The sequence below is a fragment of the Gobio gobio genome, assembly GCF_949357685.1.
Source record: "Gobio gobio genome assembly, chromosome: 21".
Classification (NCBI taxonomy): Eukaryota; Metazoa; Chordata; class Actinopteri; order Cypriniformes; family Gobionidae; genus Gobio; species Gobio gobio.
This window is the reverse complement of record NC_137117.1, coordinates 41,395,617-41,414,179: the sequence shown is the minus strand read 5'-3', so window position 1 is coordinate 41,414,179 and position 18,563 is coordinate 41,395,617. Positions and strand designations below refer to the sequence as shown.

The following is an 18,563-nucleotide window of genomic DNA, read 5'->3' as shown; positions in this document are numbered from 1 at the left end:
CTCCGCGCTGGCCCCGCCCCCGCTGGTGTATTTCCCGTGTGGAAGACCCCGTGAAATGCCCCTGAAACTCCCGAAGGCGATTGTTGTCTTTCATTCATCCGCAGCTCGCAGACCGCGCTGGTTTACACACTTTGGACTTCGTCCCGACCGCTCATTTTTAAAAGGGTACGTTTTAAATATCTCATTCATTTGAACGCTATCTTTAGTGTCATTTCATCTGTGCATAACAGAAATAAGAAAACACAAGCAGGAAGGAGTCGTGTGTGCTTTAACGGCGGCATTTGAGAAGGATTAACAAACACTAAACAGATTGGCGGGCTCGCGTGGCGCGGTTTTTCGTCGTGTTTTATAACTTACGTGAATCTGTAGATGCACTCTCTCGGTCTCAAACGAACTTTCGTTATATACAGAAAATATAGCTTTTTTTGAAGTGTAATTTTATTTCAGTTTTTTAAACAAAGGGTTAACTGGTTTGTTTTACATCGATGTTTTACACAAAGCTCTGGCGTTTTAATTAGTTTTTATTTACATGTCGCACAATTTTAGTCGATTTAAAGCTCTTCGTGGTGTAAACAACGGAATCGTGTTCACGCGCACGGGGATTTAAAAGGGCGCGAATCTCGCGCTGTGTGTTCGTGTTCCGGTTTGCACTGGAACTGCGGGGTATCCGTAGAAACCGCCGTTCGCCTTTTGGCTTTCTCTTTTAAAGCTCCGCCGCAGCACAGCGAGCAACCGACGAATTTCACTTCTGCCGTTTTAAGGTATTAAAATCCAACGTTTTAAACGGACGTAATTTATTTATCGTTGCTCGTAACCGACCTTGTGTGGGGATTGAATGCGCGCGAGCTCAGGCCTAGCGCGTGTTGTAAACAAACGAGAAGCCGGTCGTTCCGCACGGGTTCATTAAACGCGCTGTAAAGTTAATTTTCACTCCGCTTTATAGTGTCTAATAATTGTTAGCGTAATAAATCTGAGGTGTTCGTTGCATCGCCAGTTATCGTGTTTGCTTGTGCTAATCCACCGACTCTCTCTCCGTGCAGTTTTCCAGCGAGGCGAAATGAGTGACTCCGGCAAGGACACGGTGGCTCCTAAAGAGAAAGATGGAGCAGAGAAAAGAGGACGTGGAAGACCACGAAAACACCCACAGGTATTGCAGTGCCTGAAAGGGGCGTTTTGGTTTGCAAAGGGATGATATATTTCATATGGGGGAGATGGAAACACTGCCATTGATTTGGGTTTTAGGTTGAAATGATGCACGAATGTGGGTGGTTTATACTTTTTAACGTCTGGACCTTTTTTAAAACGTGACAAACGCACTTAACACAGTAAGTTCTTTGTTTTGGTGCATCTTGCACCCAATTGCACACGCTTAACATGTGCAGTGGTCATTTGTAGCGACCAAGGCCTGTAACATGATCCCTTTAAACCAGCAGTAACCCACTTACTGTTTCAGCTGCGCGCTGATTGGCTGCTGGGAAATGCCAGCGTCTGATTGGCTCGTCCTCCTGTCACTCATAGGGCCTCAAAAGTGCAATGGGTTTAAAGTTTCTATTACTCACCCATGTAATCAGAGCCTGTGAGTAGTAATCCACGGCCACCATCGTACTAGATGAATTACTTCTGCACCACTATCTTAGAGGAGGGTTTTTTTTAACAAGCTTTACTAAACTACAACTTAAATATGATTTTTTGTAACAATGCTACATGCATACAAGCAGTTCATGTTGATTAGAACATTCATAGTATATTGTGCAGAAAGCAATAACTCAATTTATGCTTTTGTAGGTGATCTAATTTCTGAAATCATTGAGGGACGATTATGCAACACTTCAGTAGAGATTAATTTAGGTGATTTTAGCGGTTATTACTTTGCAAAAGCGCCATGTTTTCCAGGCATGGTTTGCTATTGTGTAATCGGCTAAGGACTGTAAATGTACATTTTTTTAATAAGTGTCTCTGACACGTTTGAGAAAAATGCTAGTCCACATTATTGATTTCTTGGTTTCCTTTTATTGGAGAGACACAAATGCATTTATAAATTTGACCCTGAATCACAAAACCAGTCATAAGGGTCAATTGAGATCATCTGAAAGCTGAATAAATAAGCTTTCCATTGTTAGGATATGGCAATTTTGAGAATGCAAAAATATCGAAATATTGATAAAATCTCCTTTAAAGTTGCCAAATGAAGTCCTTAGCAATGCATATTACTACCAATAATACATTTTTTATATATATTTGCAGTAGGACATTTACAAAATATCTTAATGGTACATGATCTTTAGTTAATTTCTTTTGCCATACAATTTTGACCCATACAATGTATTATTGGCTGTTTCCACAAATATACCCGTGAGACTGGTTTTGTGCTCCAGGGTCACATGAGTTACACTCAGCTGGTTCACACCATCCCAGTTGCATGCACTGCACATTTAACTGGTTTAATTCTGCTCGTTAGGCTATGGTGGTCTACAGATTTGATTCCCCTTTGGCAACCAGTGACTGCGTGCCACCTGTTGGTCTCAAAGTAGCAGCCAGTTGTGTTCCCCATGAGCAGCACAGGCTTTATGAGCCCTCCACCAGTATATGGGGACCTGTTTGTGCACGTGTGTTTTATATTTCTGGTTATTTACCCCATTTCATTGTTCTTGCAGCAGGAGCCGAGTGGGTCACCTACACCGAAGAGACCTAGAGGAAGACCAAAGGGCAGCAAAAACAAGCCCAGCTCCATGACATCCAGGAGCAAAGTGAGTACATCCGACCCTGGGCCACACAACCAGTCATAAGGGTCCATTTTTTTGAAATTGAGATGTATGAATAATCTTTCCATTGACGTGTGGTTTGTTAGGAAATATTGAAAATGTGGAATCTGAGGGTGCGAAAAAATCTAAACACTGAGAAAATCGCCTTTTAAAGCTACACTGTGTGATATTTTCCCCCATCTAGCGGTGTTAAAGGCACATGACCATCCAGTGAATATTAGTTTCTGTTCCTCTCAATTTCGATTTCGTTTTAACTCCTACGGTGGCTGATTTAGTCCAAGATTAACATGGCTTCCAGTTCGACCTCGTCCACATTCGACACGGTGCCATCGAGTGTTAAAACGCCAAAGGCGAAGCTTGAATTTACGGGTATGTCCCTCTTTGGCTAATGTACTTTCACGATGGAGGAGCAACATGGCGACCGGCATTCAAACCCTCACCCGTATGTATTTACAATAAACTTACGAGAATACTTTATTACTTGAAAGAAGTAAATATACATTAATGAGCACATATATTTTTGAGGTGTTTTTAGCTAAGAATAAACTAAAAAAGTTACACAGTGTAGCTTTAAAGTTGTCCAAATGAAGTCCTTAGCAAAGCATATTACTAAATACATTGATATATTTACAGTAGGAAATTTTATCTTAATATCCTAATGATTTTTGGCATAAAAGAGAAATTGACCCATACAATGTAATGTTGGCTATCGCCACAAATATACCCGTGAGACGCAGGACTGGTTTTGCGCTCCTGGGTCACATTTGAAGTGTTATATTTAACTTTGAACCATTAATGTTCTTCACACTGAGAAACTGCAATGCTGCGTCTGTGGAATCACTGCAAACGCTCCTTTTATTTATGTAAACATTCCTGTTTCCAGTCAATTTCTTGGTGCCTTTTCAAGTCGCGCGATCAAAACAACAGGCTTGTTTTCGAGCCTGCAGACCAAACCAGTTGCTCAATTCCGGTTGACTTCCTGCTCGCTTCCTGTGGCGTAGCAAGAGCTGTGCGTTGCAGGTGCAGAGATGATGACCCCACCCCCTGCTTACACTCTTCCTTCCCCGCCATCTATTGTCATGACAACAGCTGTCCCACCAACCCCTCCCCCCATAAGCGCACCGCCTTGTCCTTTTGTGTGTGTGTGTGTGTTGCTGTTTCTCTCACCCGCTTGTACCAGCTGTCTCTCAGCCCCGGACCAGGTGGCTGACGAACTGAAGTGCACTGCGAGCTGTCCATGTCCGTTTCCAATATAATAGCCAATGAACCCGCTGCCCCTGGGCCGCCTGCCAACACCAGCCCAGCGCCGCCCTCTGCTGCTCATCTGTGTGTGTAGCACATGCTGATCCTCTCCTTCTCTTCCAGAAAGCAGCACCGGCCTCCGCACCTGCAGGGACAAAACGTCGTGGACGACCCAAGAAAGCCGTAAGTTCTCATTTGTGTTCTTGCATTTACGAGTTTCTGTGCAAACCACACGACTAAACCAGTGTTTGTGTGGTGAGAAGTTGCCATAGAGACAGAGCGACACGCGTCATAATCTGAAGGCCACGCCCCCCGGTGGGCAATCAAACCATTGAAGCGCATCCATGTCATTTCTGACTTATAACAAAAAACAGAACGATGTCCAAAAGCAGATATGTGACAGTGTACAACAAACAAGCGAAGCAAAACCCACAACCAAAAACCCAGACGTTTTTATAAGCTATTGACCCAAAAAACGAGCTTTTAAGGACAAAAAAGTGGATACAGGCCATTGAGACGCGTTATATTACACTGAGAAGTACACACACTAGAGGGGAACGTCATCAGAGACAGGAAATATCATATATAAAACTGACATTTGGATATTTTACTTAACAGTGACAACATATTTACTGCAAACACAGGCATACTGAGTGTCAGGATCCCAAAATTGACCCATTCTTCAGCTGAAGCGTCACGTTTTACTGCCTTTATCCACTTTTGTCTCCTTAAACTCTCGTTTTTTTGGGTCGACAGCTTATAAAAACTGTGTTTTTTAGCTTGTTTGCTGTACACTTTGTCACATATCAGCTTTTAGACATTGTTCTGTTTTTTTTGTATAAGTCCGAAATGGCAAGGATGCCGCCTCCTGCTATGTTGTGGGCGTGGCCTAAATACGCTCTGTCTCTATGGGCAACAATTAAAATATTTGGCTGCTTCTCACCGGAGATATTTTTGCAGTTTTTTTTTTCTCGCCCTCAATTTCTCCTGTAGGTCTTGTTTATACGAACAGATCAAATATCCCGAAACCTTTTTAGTTAGCTCTTGTAATCGGGCAGAACACAGTGCCGCCCTCCATTTCCTCGACAGCTCACTGTGTAGTCATCTTTGTGCTGCATTCCTCTCGGGTGAGGCACGAATCTGGCGCTGAAGTTTGGTTTTCCTCATTCAAACATGTCTGCAGGAATCCAGCAAGTTGAGTCACAGAAACCCCAGGCTTTGAGTCACTACTAGTTCTTGCAGCCGTGTTTTGAAAGCACTCCAGCTTTGAACATGAGACGCTCTGGTTTGATTTTTAATAGCCTATATATGCCACATGTGCAACATGTTGAATCCCCTTTGTTATGGTTAAGATTAAAGGGTTAGTTCACCCAAAAATGAACATCCTGTCATTAATTCCTCACCCTCATGTCGTTCCAAACCCATAAGACCCTCGTTCATCTTCACAAATGAAGATATTTCTGATCAAATCCGACCCCTCCATAGACAGATATTGAATTAACACTTTAAGGTCCAGAAAGGCAGTAAACATTGTTCAAAATAGTCCATGTGGCTCAGCCTTAATGTTATGAAGTGACGAGTCGTGCACAAAACAAACAAAAAAATGACTTTAATTCAACAAATCCTTCACCCCTGTCAGCCTGAAGCGCTGGACATCAAAAGTGTGACACAGATGAGGAGAATTTGGTGAATAAAATGTTATTTTTGTTCGTTTTGGCGCACTATAAGTACTCTCGTCACTTCATAGCGTTACAGTTGAACCACTGGAGTCACATGACGTTTTTAACGATGTCTTTAACACTTTCATGGTCCAGAAAGCCACGAATTAAATGATTTAATTGCTGTCTATGGAGGCGTTGGTGAGCTCTCGGATTTCATCAGAAATATCTTCATTTGTGTTCTGAAGATGAACGGGTTTGGAACGACATGAGGGAGAGGAATTAATGACAGGACTTTCATTTTGGGGTGAACTAACCCTTTAATGTTTTAATAGTTTATCATATGCGCAGTTGTATTGTGACCTATAATCACCTAGAAGACTGCATGAGCTCAATGAGAGCAGCTGAAGTTATGAGTCTGTGGGCCTGTCCAAATGGCCACAGTTGCGGTCTTTGCACTTGTTCTGCTTGCATGACGTATTTGGTTCAAGTGGGCGTGAAGACCGCAAGTGTAGAAACTTTTCCCTGATAGGGTTGTAAAAATGCAAGTGTTTACTGAGCTTTATTTTGATTTTTCAATTGCGTTCTTTAATCAGGGTTTCCACGGGTCTTAAACTGTGGAAGGTCAAATTAAGACAATGCAGAAAATGTGTAAGGAATTCCAGAATCAATTCATAAAAATAGATTTGCTAAATTAAAATGCATGTACTGCAAAAAATCATGATCTTCCTCAGGATGTTTTGAATTTATACTGGAAAACAAAAAAATCTTAGATCAAGATACATTTAATGACATGCAAAATTTAGAAATTAAGCCTTGTTTTCTGAGAAATGGAACAAAAAAGTGGATTTGTGCTTCAAACACGAACAAATATCTGTCATTGGGTAATGAAATAAATTAAATTCTTTATCATGGCATTGAATTGGGCCCTTTATGCAGAAAATGTGGATGGAATTCCAGAAAAACTGAATACCTAAAATTAATTGCAAAATTAAATTACATGCACCACAAATTATGATCTTCCTCAAGATGTTTTGGATTTAAACATCCATTGTTTTCTGAGAAATTGAATAAGTGGATTTGTGCTTAAAACAAGAACAAATATCTGTCATTGGGTATGAAAATTACTTGCATTTGAAATGCGTTTATTTTTATGAGCCCATTGGCAAACATTTGTTCTGGTTTTAATCATAAAATCACTTTCACAAGATTTATCTCAAACATAAATAAAATAAAAATGGAGATCTGTTGGAAACGGTATTTTCAGACTTTGAAGTGTTGCTAACACAACTCATTGTGCGCTTCCTAGATGTTTGAACACATGGACGTATTTTCCCTTCAATTTATTCCTTAAATTCTTTAATTGGTCTTAAATTGGCCTCCATGAAACCTGCAGAAACCCTGTTTCTCCATTCATAAAAATAGAATCCCTAAAATTGCTAAATTAAAATGCATGCACTGCAAAAAATCATGATCTTCCTCAGGATGTTTTGAATTTATACTGGAAAACATAAAAAATCTTAGATCAAGATACATTTAATGACATGCAAAATTTAGAAATTAAGTCTTGTTTTCTGAGAAATGGAACAAATAAGTGGATTTGTGCTTAAAACAATAACACATATCTGTCATTGGGTATGAAAATTACTTGCATTTGAAATAAGTTTATTTTTATGAGCCCATTGGCAAACATTTGTTCTGGTTTTAATCATAAAATCACTTTCACAAGATTTATCTCAAACATAAAGGTGTTTTTGGTAAAAAATAAAATAAAAATTGATCTCAAATAGAGATCTGTTGCAAACTTGACCTCCATGAAACCTGCAGAAACTCTGTTTAATGCAAATATATAAAAGCTTCTCTCTCATTTGCCTGTCTATATCTTCATTCCAGGAGAAGGAGGAGCAGCCATCCAAGTCCTCTGAGGAGGAGGAAGAAGAGGAGGAGGAGGAAGAGGAACAGTAACTAGCAACTCGTGCTACCTCACAATCCAACGTTATTTCTTCCTGTTGACCAGAGCTGGACTGACCCTCCTCACCCACCCCCTATTCCCCTTACACTAGTGCCACCCTCGCCCTCCAATTCACCTTTACGCTCTAGCGCCCCCTAGTGTCAAGGAGGCTTGCACACTTCATGCGCCTTCTCTGTGTAACACCACTGGAAAAAGACTCAAAATACTGTATGTCCATTCATGGATGCATGCACATGTGTATGCGCGTCTGTATATGTCTCGCACTCAATGGGTAATTGGTCGAAAGCGTCTGTCGTTATACTGGACAAAGATATGCTCTGATGGCGGCTTGACACAAAGCGATTTGCAAAATACTGAAGTTTTTCTCTTTTCGCAAACAACAGTTTCAGGCCTCAAGAATTCAAGTTTATTTTTTACAATAAGTCTAAGATATGGTAGGTTGTGTGAAATTCATGTCATTGTGTACTGGACAAAGGTGAATTGACCTACTCGTTTGTTTTTACTTGGGTTATGTGTGCGTGTGTGGTAACTCGATGTCTCCAGTTATACTTTTTAGCTACTCCGTGATTCAAGCTAGAAATAAAATTTGAGTGAGCATAATCTAGAGGACTTTTAACTTGTAATCAACATATCATTAAATGCTTTGTCGTGAAACCTTTTTTGACTTTAGTTAGTTCTGTTCTTTTTCTAACGCCCTCTGCCGTCTCTCCACCATCATGATTTCACTTTCTGCCATTTAAATTTACCGTGAAGTCTGCGTAGTCGTAAGTCCGCGAACTAGATGTGCTAAGGAACCGATTGGTTTTAATTTTGGAAGTGACTCCGCCACCACCAACTTAAGTACGACAGCCTGATCCTTGTTCCAAAAATGCACCGCAAACGATTTGACGGCAGCAGTGTTTTAATCAGCCCCGTTAAAGGGTTAGTTCACCCAAAAATGTAAATTCTGTCATTAATTCCTCACCCTCATGTCGTTCGACACCCATCAGACCTCCGTTCATCTTCAGACACAAATGAAGATATTTTAGTGTAAATCTGATGGCTCTGAAAGGCCTCCATTGGCTCAATGCACGGTTCACTCTCAAGACCCTTAAAAGGCACTAAAGACGTCGTTACAAAGTCCATCTCACTACAGTGGCTCTACAATAACTTTATGAATCGGCGAGAATAGTTTTTGTGCGCAAAAAAACCCTAAATAACGACTTGTATAGTGATGACGATTTCAAAACACGGCCTCATGAAGCTTCGAAGCGTTATGAATCAGTGAGTCGAATCATGATTCTGATCACGTGTCAAACTCACTGATTCATAACGCTTCGAAGCTTCATGATGCCGTGTTTTGAAATCGTTATCACTATATAAGTCGTTATTTAGGGTTTTTTTGCGCACAAAAACTATTCTCGCCGATTCATAAAGTTATTGTAGAGCCACTGTAGTGAGATGGACTTTGTAACGACGTCTTTAGTGCCTTTTAAGGGTCTTGAGAGTGAACCGTGCATTGAGCCAATGGAGGCCTTTCAGAGCCATCAGATTTACACTAAAATATCTTCATTTGTGTCTGAAGATGAACGGAGGTCTGACGGGTGTCGAACGACATGAGGGTGAGTAATGATTTTTGGGTGAACTAACCCGTTAATCTTGCATGCAAATGCGTTTTATTTGATTTGTTATATAGAAGATGCTAGATCATTCCATTTGCTCTGATTTCCTTGTGAACTTCCCAGCCGTGTCACTTCTGTCCTATTACAGTCCACTCAGACAACATTCGCTTGGTGTTGCGTTTTTCTTCATGCTGTTTCGTTTTTTTTTTTTGACGTGTTAAATTCCATGTCAGGGAACGCTGATCGGTCCAGTGACTGGGTCTCCTCTCAGAACTTAATGCTGCTACAAACATGGTTAATTAAACCCGGAATACTGCAACCAGGTCAGTTCTACTCTGGACTTGACCGTCACGTTCATACCTCACTTTACAACAGCCGATGACGGATTCCTCTCCTCTCTCTCCTGACGACGTTCAGCTGGTCTCAGTGCAGCCTTTGTTTGTTTGTTTGTTTCCAAGTGCAGTGTCTGATCTGTCTCGTGTGGGATTTGTTGCTTTATTTTTCAAACTGGTTTTGCGTTACAGCAAATGTGCATCAGTGAACCGTTTTCCCATATATATATATAAACATCTGGACACACCACAGGAATTACTGCATCGAGATGCAACACAAGTTCAGACTGTGGTCGAGATATAGGTTTGTGTGTTTTTATTTTTCTATACATATTCGTTTGGTGCACTGAGTTGACTTTGTTGTATGATTTGGTGTGGCACCTCAAGGTTAGGGCTTTTTTTTTTTTTGTCTGTCTTTGTAATAAACTACATCCTGCTAGTTGCTTAGCTCTGAGCCCCGTTGAGTAGATCATGATGGTACTATGGCTGTTTGACGAAGTGGATTTTAACATGCCCCCCTCATTACTGATGTCTTGTTTTTATGTGCCCGTGCACAACTGGTTTGGGATCAGTCTTTTCAATGTATACACTCTGCATTTTCTATTGTGGACTGCAGGAATTTATATTCAAAATGGTAATAAAGTTAAGAATTCGTACATATCTTGTTGTGGCTGTATTTCTTCAAGTTATTGCTTGGAATGAATACATCTATTGTAAGAAATCTTTTTTTTTTTTTTTTCTCTCCTTTCTATTTGGCCATAATGACATTTTTATCCTTCACTTGGTTTCTTCTTTTAACCTGCCACAGTTGAATCGGTTTGGTCCAAAATCCCCATCTACATCCGCTTGGACTCGAATGAAAATACTTTTAATGAAGGCAGACCAGATCTTTTCTCTTAATTCTAAAACTTTTATTTTTGTAATCTCTCTTGCCATGAATCTAGCCGGGGTAAATGGTGTTAAACTAAGAACAAAGCTGCTTGGGCCATATCACAGAAGTTTGTTTCTGCTTGGCAAATAGTTGTGTAATTGTAAAGTTGCAACAGTTATCACTATATATATTTTTTTAATTGGTCGAGTCTCTAAATATCCTGTGATGGAAGGGGGCTTGATCTTTGCATTGAGAAGCAATTCAGAATTTGTAAAATTGATTTTTGTTTTTAAATCTCTCAAAACAAAATGCTGTTGTTGTGTCTTCTTTTAAGCTTGCCGTTAGAGCAAATGAAAATGCACAAAAAATATTTGCTGGTTCACAATGTATTTATGAACAAGATTAAAGGGATAGTTCATCCAAAAATGAAAATTACCCCAATATTTACTCACCCTCAAATCCGGTGTATACGATTGTATTCGTCTGAAAGAAAAAAGTCAGTTATATTAAAAAAAAAAAGTCCTGGCTAACCCAGCTTTATAATGGCAGCCCACAATTTGAAGCTCATGAAAGTGCATCCATCCATTATAAAAGTGCTCCACACGTTTTCAGGAGTTAATAAAAGCCTCCTGAAGCAAATCCATGGGTTTGTGTAAGAAAAATATCCATATTTAACACGTTATAAAGTAAAATATCTTCCAGCTGCCAAGACGACGTCGGACATTTTGAACTGCGAGAGGTGTTACACTTTAAGTTGAATATGGAAGATGGTCTGGTGTTAAATATGGATATTTTTCTTACTCATTCCTGCGTAATAATCAAGGAGCTTTGTTGCCATACCATAGGTGCAGCGGCGCAATGATATTACACCGCACCTGTAAATAGTCCCCAGCACGCGCTCTGTGTGAGCAGGCTGTCATGATGCTTACAGAAGTTAGCCTATTTTCAGGCATTGTGTAATATTGCGCCGCTGCACTCATGGGACGGCAACAAAGCTCCTTGATTATTACACAGGAATGAGAGGATAGATCCTGGCCATATCGGCCTAGAAAATCACAACTTTTCATTTTCCATCAGTCTTAGTACACGATGTAACTACAGAAGAGTCACGTTTTAAATGGGAAAAATATCCAAACTCGAGATGCTAACGGTCTAATCTGATTCAAGGATCTATGCTAAGCTATGCTAAAAGTGCTACCGCCAGACCCGGAGATCGGCTGAATGGATTAGAAAACGGTAAAACTCAACTGTGTAACTCTAGGGGAGCTGGAAATGGAAAATTTTCAAAAATAGTGGCGTGTTCCTTTAAGAGTCAAAATCAAACATGTTACTGCCTTTTTATATATAGCGAGAGCGGGGCACAACCTAACGCTTTTAGACTTTCTCAGTTTGTGTAAATCCACTTGGGGTTTAGAGTATTTATTGTTTCCCACATTAATTGCACACATGTCTAGTACAATGATGTGGTTTTGTTTCATTAATACAGTGTGTACTTTTTTCTTGATTTACCCCGAAAGAATGGAAGTGAAATGTGACAACATGCCCCATAGGTGGAGTACATTGTAACATGTGAGGGGGCACAACGTAACATGACCAAATAACAGCTTAAAATGTAATCTGATACAATCAAAAAAATATACAAGACAAACTAAAATATTTTGTCAATAAAATACAATTATTAACTTTTTTAAATAAAATAATGTAACTTTTTAATCATTAAAAATATAAGCATTTTTGATTTTGACTACAAACACATCGCTAAATACAGCTAAACAGCAGAGTTCAAAACATAATAATAATTAATCATTTCTGAACATTTACGCTGTCATTATTCGCCCTTTTCTCATGGTTTCTCAAAATAATTTATAAAAGTATAGAATATGGCATATTTCTAATAGGGGCTGATTGTAACGCAGTGTTAACACACACCCCATCTGCACAACTGGGATTTAAAGAGCACCTATCATGGAATTTTGAAATGTACCTTTCATGTAGTGTGTAACATAGATCTAAGTGAACAAAAACATCCTGTGATAGCTTGAAATATGACAGTGCACCGTATATATAGTTATTTTCTTTCAAAAGTAAGAGTCGACTCGGAGTCATTTTTAAGAATCGTTAGAAGACCGAAGCTTTTTCTCTGACTAGATGACGTCAACTTATTTGAATACGATACGCCCACTTATTGCTCCAAGACGCCAGTGAAAACTAGAAAACATCATGGAGACGAGACGCCAGTGAAAACTAGAAAACATCATGGAGACGAGACGCTGTGTTCTGAAGTGCGACTCAAAAGCAAACTTCTTTCATCTGCCCAAGGATGAGCATTTGAAGACTAAGTGGCTTGAAGACAAACCATACATCGTTGCGATTGAGTGTTTATTATTAGTCGTCAAATGTATGTTTCGCGATCTCAGGAAGCTTTTATTATGGACTTTTATTATGGCACATGGTTCTTCTTCGTCTGTCTGTACCATATATGGATTACATGTGCTCAGAGCGCCCTCCGGCTGCCAGGATGAGCTGAAAACAACACATAAGAGACTCAATCGCTCATGATTAGGCTATCTGCGCATTTTGAGGAAGTATTGAATAAAAAATACTCCTCTGTTTAGAAATTTGACACAGACATATGAGAATCTATCAATATATCTCCTCATCTGCACACTTTTGAACTAAAAGCCCTGAGGGATGTTGATTTGAGTCTTCGTGAGGAGAATAGAGGAGTTTTTTATGAATGAGATCAGCTGAGGCTCATATTACAATCAAACAGTACCGACGCGGTTTTCATATTCATAACTCCTGACACATATTAACAAATTACTGTCATTATAAGACTTTGATGGGCATTTCGTTTCTGAAAATATCTGCACAGACTCTACCAATCACAACTGACTGTGTCATCGGACCAATCAGCGCAGATTAGCGTCACGTAAAGGCGGGGTTTTGAAAAGTGAATCACTAAAGGAATCATTTGAGAATCGCTGTCAAAACAGGTCAAAATAAATGCATATTATAAGAAAACTAAAGTATTTTTTGTCATTGCATGCATGCAAAACTGTTGTTGGGGACTTCTAAAACAATATTTGGAACATTTTAAATGCCATGATAGGTGCTCTTTAAACCCCGGCTCGTGTCTTCTGCTGTTAGATCAGCATTAAAGAACATCTCAACTGTTAAATAACAGATAAGATTAAAATAATATCGGATTTGTCTTATTTTAAATAAAAACAAAAAACAGAGATGAAAACTAAACTTAAGTAAGAAATTTACTTTTGCTATGGTTAAATACATGTTCAGTAATATCTTCCAGCGATTTTTTTAATTTTGGCGCTATTTTTTCTCTAAATAATGTTGATTTGGTAACTAGTAAATACACTAAGTTTCGTCATTCTGGCATGTGTGGAAAGGGTTAAAACATGCGTGTTACAATTAACCCTGCGTTAGGTTGTGCCCTGCACTCACCTATATATTTATATATTTATATATTTATATATATATATATGTATATAAATGAAGATTTCTGCCTTGCAGCATGAATGAAGAAAATTGTAAGTGTGAACACACTTTACACAGTGAACTAATACTGTTGTTGCTGATAGGTGTTGTTCACACTCGACAGTATTGTGGAACTAAATTGCCATCTCCAACTTTGTCACTAGTTAAACTACTTTGCTTCAAAACCTGGCCAACTGTATTTGACAGTGAAACAGGCTTTCATGCTGCATGTTACTGTCAGTGCACAACCCTTTAGACTGAAGAATTAAAGCTATTGTAACAGCTGTAGTTTTAATAGAAGTTCAACAAAAATACATAAACTGATTGTGCAAGTAGATCAGCATGACATCTTAAATGAAAACCCCCGGGGGGGGGGGGGGGGGACTTTATTTGTCAATGCAATCTCTCTATATTCCAGTTATAGCACTGAAGTTCTTTGATTATAAGCTCTAGATCTTCAACCCTGTGGCTACGTCTCGATCCGCTCTCAAGCTCATGAATCAGTATTAGTGGAGCGGCTAAGTGCTTATGTTTGGCAGAATCATTCAGTTTATGATACAAGCATGAAAATTGGCATGAGCAGTCAATTAATCCTTAGAGACAGCTCAAGGCAATTTTCATGCTTGTATCACCAACTAAATGATTTCTTAAGCCTAATTGCTACACTAAGGTGATGGCCATCTTGAAAAATGGCCGCCATCTTGAAATTTCAAGTAGCTGTGGGTGGCTTATTGTCTAGTGACCACCAGAGACTGCTCATGCCAATTTTCATGCTTGTAGCACCAAATAAACCACTATATCACTTAACTGCTCCACTAAGGTGTCGGCCATCTTGAAATTTCAAGTGGCTCGGACAATTTTGTTGTCAAGTGACCCATGGAGACTGCTCATGCCAATTTTCACGCTTGTATCATAAACTGAACGATTACGCTCCACTATATAGGCCTACCCTGAACACGGGTTCGGGCACTGGTAAGGGCAGTAAAGGACGCTGGCTCACTACACATTGGGACACTGATGACTCTATTTCCGGCGACGACAACATCCTCATTGCACAACAACTCTACTGGGGGTATTCCAGAAAGCAGGTTATGTGACATACCTGGGTTTGTTTAAGGGTAAATAAGCGGATAACCTCAACTTTCAGTTCCAAAAACAGAGGTAACTTTCAGGATATGTAACCATAGCAACTCACTCTCTGAACATAACCTGTTCCGGAGCCGCTCATGATCCAGGGTTAGTCTGCTTAAGAGGTATTCAGATGATGTGTGTAATATAATTCATAGAGTTATATTAATATGACTAAATGTGTTATATAGTTACAGTTATAATATACAATATTATATATTCATTCTAAAGCACTATTACAACAAGGTAATGTTTAAATATTAGTTCAATTCAAATTTATTATTTATTTTATTGTCATCTCACACATGAATCTGCTTTCAATTAATTAGCATCAAACAAACAATATAATCCTTATCCTCAGTGAATAAAGATTATTTCTTAAATGAAAAGATTGAAAAAATGATTGCACAACCACCAAATAGGTGGCGATGTGCACTAAGTAGGTTCTGTAAACCGCCATTAAACAAAAGAAGAGGAAGTAGGGTGTTTTGATCATAGATATCCATAATAATGGCTAGATGTCTCGTGCGCGCTGCTGGCCAATGGAGGTCGACGTCCGCACCTGGCGGCCATCTTGTCACAGTCAGCTCGCTCACTCGTGACATTGTTTCAATGGGTGCTTGCACTTTTTAAATAACCATAACATCAATTTTCTACCGATTTTCAAACTGTTTGGTTTGTTATAAACGTCAGAGATGTAGTTATGACACTGCATACTTATGAAAAATTATTCATCATTTGTTCAAGCATCCATAATTATAGCCACGTTAATAACTTTGTAAGAAACCAAACCATTTGTAAATCCGTCAAGATTTCAGTGAGATAAGAGTATTTGTGTTCATGCAGATCATCAGGAGCCACAGAGCCCTGCCTGTGACAAGATGGCCGCCGTAAGGCATCTAGCCTTTATTATGGATATCTATGGTTTTGATGGTGAATCATTGATTCGTCGCTCTGTTGAGGATGTCTTGTGTGTTATCCGCAAGGCCGGACTTACCATTGGGCTTGACTGGGCTGAAGCCCATGGGCCCCGCCCAATAGGGGGCCCCGCCCTTTTACGTTGATTTTTTTCAATAATATGTCAGTCATTTAATTTTTAATTTAAAGTTTGTTGATTGGAAAACGTGCGTGCTTATTGGGCGCGTAAAGTTCCGAAATCCGTTCAAAATAAGGATGCTAATGTCAAGGCTTCTGAACGCCACTACAAACATCAGAAGAGACTGTTTTCTCAGGGTGCTTTCACACTAGCAGTTTTGGTGCGCACCCGGGTTCGATTGACGTCAGAGTTCGGTACGTTTGGATGATGTGAACACGGTCTTCCGAACTCGGGTGCGCACCCGCGAACTGTACCAGAGTCCGCTTAAAAAGGCTGGTCTGGGGTACGGTTCATGTGAACTCCGGTACGGTTCGCTGCTGATATGAACGCAATCGTACTAAATCGCGGAAGTGAACCGATATTAATTACATATGATTTGATAAAAATGTGTGTGTGTGTGTTTCACTCATTTTCCTGACGAGCGTGACTGACATAGCCTACTGCAAGCAGAGAGCTGTAAACCTCATTTCTGCTCGTCTTCAGCATTCTTTAGAGCATGTGCAGTACATTTGGGGCATATAGACGCAAGTGCCATTACGTACTGAAGCTTTAGAATTAAAACCAATGGTTAAAAAACAAAAATATAAAAGTGAGGTGAGCAACGCTATGCATTTCGCCGCCTTCACGCTCGCTGTCGTTACTAAGCAACTGGGTAAACAGCTGCTGCTTTGATGACGCAAACGCACCCCGGTTCGGATCCAAATAATATAATTGCTGCGTCCCAATTCGCACACTATCCGTACTAAATAGTATTCGAAAAAAGAATTAGTATGTCCCAAATCTTAGTATGTTGAAAAAAGTATTCCAAAGTTTCCCGGATGGTTTACTATTTCCGGTCAGAATCCGAAGTGCAGATCGATGCGCACTCTAACGGCTGACATTGCCCACAATCGAACCAAGTGTGAAAGCACCCTAAAACTCATTTGAATGGTGAGTAGATGAATGGTACCTTTTTGGCAAAGGTTGCCGGTCAATCCCTTTTTGAGTCTGGCTATATGTGATGTAGTCAACATTATGACATACTGTAGGTCAAAGTCAGCCTAACACTTCCTATATGTGTATGGAGATGTATATAATCTATACCAGGGGTTTTCAAACTTTTTGTGTGTGTGGACCACTAGTTGTAATCAAGAAATTTCGCGGACCACCTCATAATACACATAATAAAATTATGTCTACACACAGACCTACCTGAATTAATCCGCACCTCTAAATAGGCTTACTAGCACTAAAACTATAACTGGTCATCACATCAGTACAACAGGCTTGTTAAAAGAAAGTTTACTGTATACAACGGCTGCCACATATTTATTTTATTTATTTACTCAAGTGCATAATCGGGTTCATTTAAACAACGGGCTTATTTTGCAATGGAGTGTGAAATCTATACAGTAATAAGAACACTTGGATATAGTCAACATTTCAAAACCTTTGGCAAATTTAGGGAATTATTAGAGTTATTATTTAAAGTTTACAAGTCCTCAAAAAGTGAGGCACTGAACTTGAACGTCACGGCCGAGCGCCACTAGCCTATTTTAGTAATCACACAATAACATGACAATTTAATTTAAATTTTATATCAATATAGGTCTACATATTCTTTTTACTTTTTATTTTTATGGGAATTTCCTGGTAAAATGAAGGTAAAAAAAAAAAGTATTTTGCCTTTCCACGGACCACCTGCAGTACCCTCACGGACCACTAGTGGTCCGCGGACCACAGTTTGGGAATGGCTGATTACAATATGTCAGCACTTACCAAGAACAGTTTTTTTTTTAAAAGATTTATACACTCATAGATTTAGCTATTTATATGTAATACAAATGATTTGTTTTTCAATATGGTTTCCAGGTAAATAAGTGTTTTATTCTCATTCTGACCTTTGTGCACCTTTGCAAAAGACATTTGTGCATTGCAATAAACACATGATCACTTTGAACTTTTTTAATCATTATTTATTTATTTATTGGAAAACTTTTTCAAGCTTCAATCAGTGGTCATATAAATAAATTATCACGTTTTGTATTTTTTATTTTTTTTTATACATGTAACACTGTATACTGTACCAGTCACCTTTTGAAATTAGCTTTGCACTTCAAATAACGATTGGATCGATTATATTGTTACGCCACCAGATGGCGACAAATTACTTTAAAAAAACATTTGTCATTGAATCGTTCATTCAGGAGATTGGTTCAAAGATGCTGCTTCATCTATGAAACGATTGTATTTGATTGAGGAATTTAATCATTCATTCAAACCCAAGTTTTTTTAAATAAATCATTCATATTAATTAAAACATTTTTATAGACTTCAGCAATTAACATAAATTATGTTATTTTGTTTAGTTGTTTGTTCAGAATCGTGATCTCTATTTTTATTCTCAGTTTATCCAGAATTGTG

At 39.1% G+C, this 18,563-nt stretch overlaps 1 protein-coding gene across 4 annotated transcripts; it reads left to right on the top strand.

Annotated features, from left to right (window-relative positions):
- Positions 1–15: 15 nt before the first annotated feature.
- hmga1a (high mobility group AT-hook 1a) lies at positions 16–10,227 on the top strand. 4 transcript variants are annotated; one of them, XR_013815451.1, is made up of 6 exons: positions 16–165; positions 1,041–1,147; positions 2,655–2,747; positions 4,128–4,187; positions 7,556–8,582; positions 9,209–10,227. XR_013815451.1 is itself a non-coding variant. In XM_079802530.1 (5 exons), exons 2-5 carry the CDS (start codon positions 1,058–1,060, stop codon positions 7,625–7,627), a joined length of 315 nt encoding a protein of 104 aa, XP_079658656.1. In that variant the 5' UTR covers positions 16–165; positions 1,041–1,057; the 3' UTR covers positions 7,628–10,227. The 4 variants fall into 4 exon arrangements, 2 of the variants coding, with proteins under 2 accessions (XP_079658656.1, XP_079658655.1); XR_013815452.1 differs by lacking the exon at positions 16–165 and adding an exon at positions 632–761; XM_079802530.1 differs by having other exon boundaries at positions 7,556–10,227.
- Positions 10,228–18,563: the final 8,336 nt, after the last annotated feature.

Excerpts from the sequence above, each read along its gene's own strand:
- hmga1a (XM_079802530.1), top strand. The coding sequence starts at position 1,058 with ATGAGTGACTCCGGCAAGGACACGGTGGCTCCTAAAGAGAAAGATGGA. Across the intron at positions 1,148-2,654 it reads GACCACGAAAACACCCACAG|CAGGAGCCGAGTGGGTCACC; the intron begins GTATTGCAGTGC and ends TTGTTCTTGCAG. Across the intron at positions 4,188-7,555 it reads GTGGACGACCCAAGAAAGCC|GAGAAGGAGGAGCAGCCATC; the intron begins GTAAGTTCTCAT and ends TCTTCATTCCAG.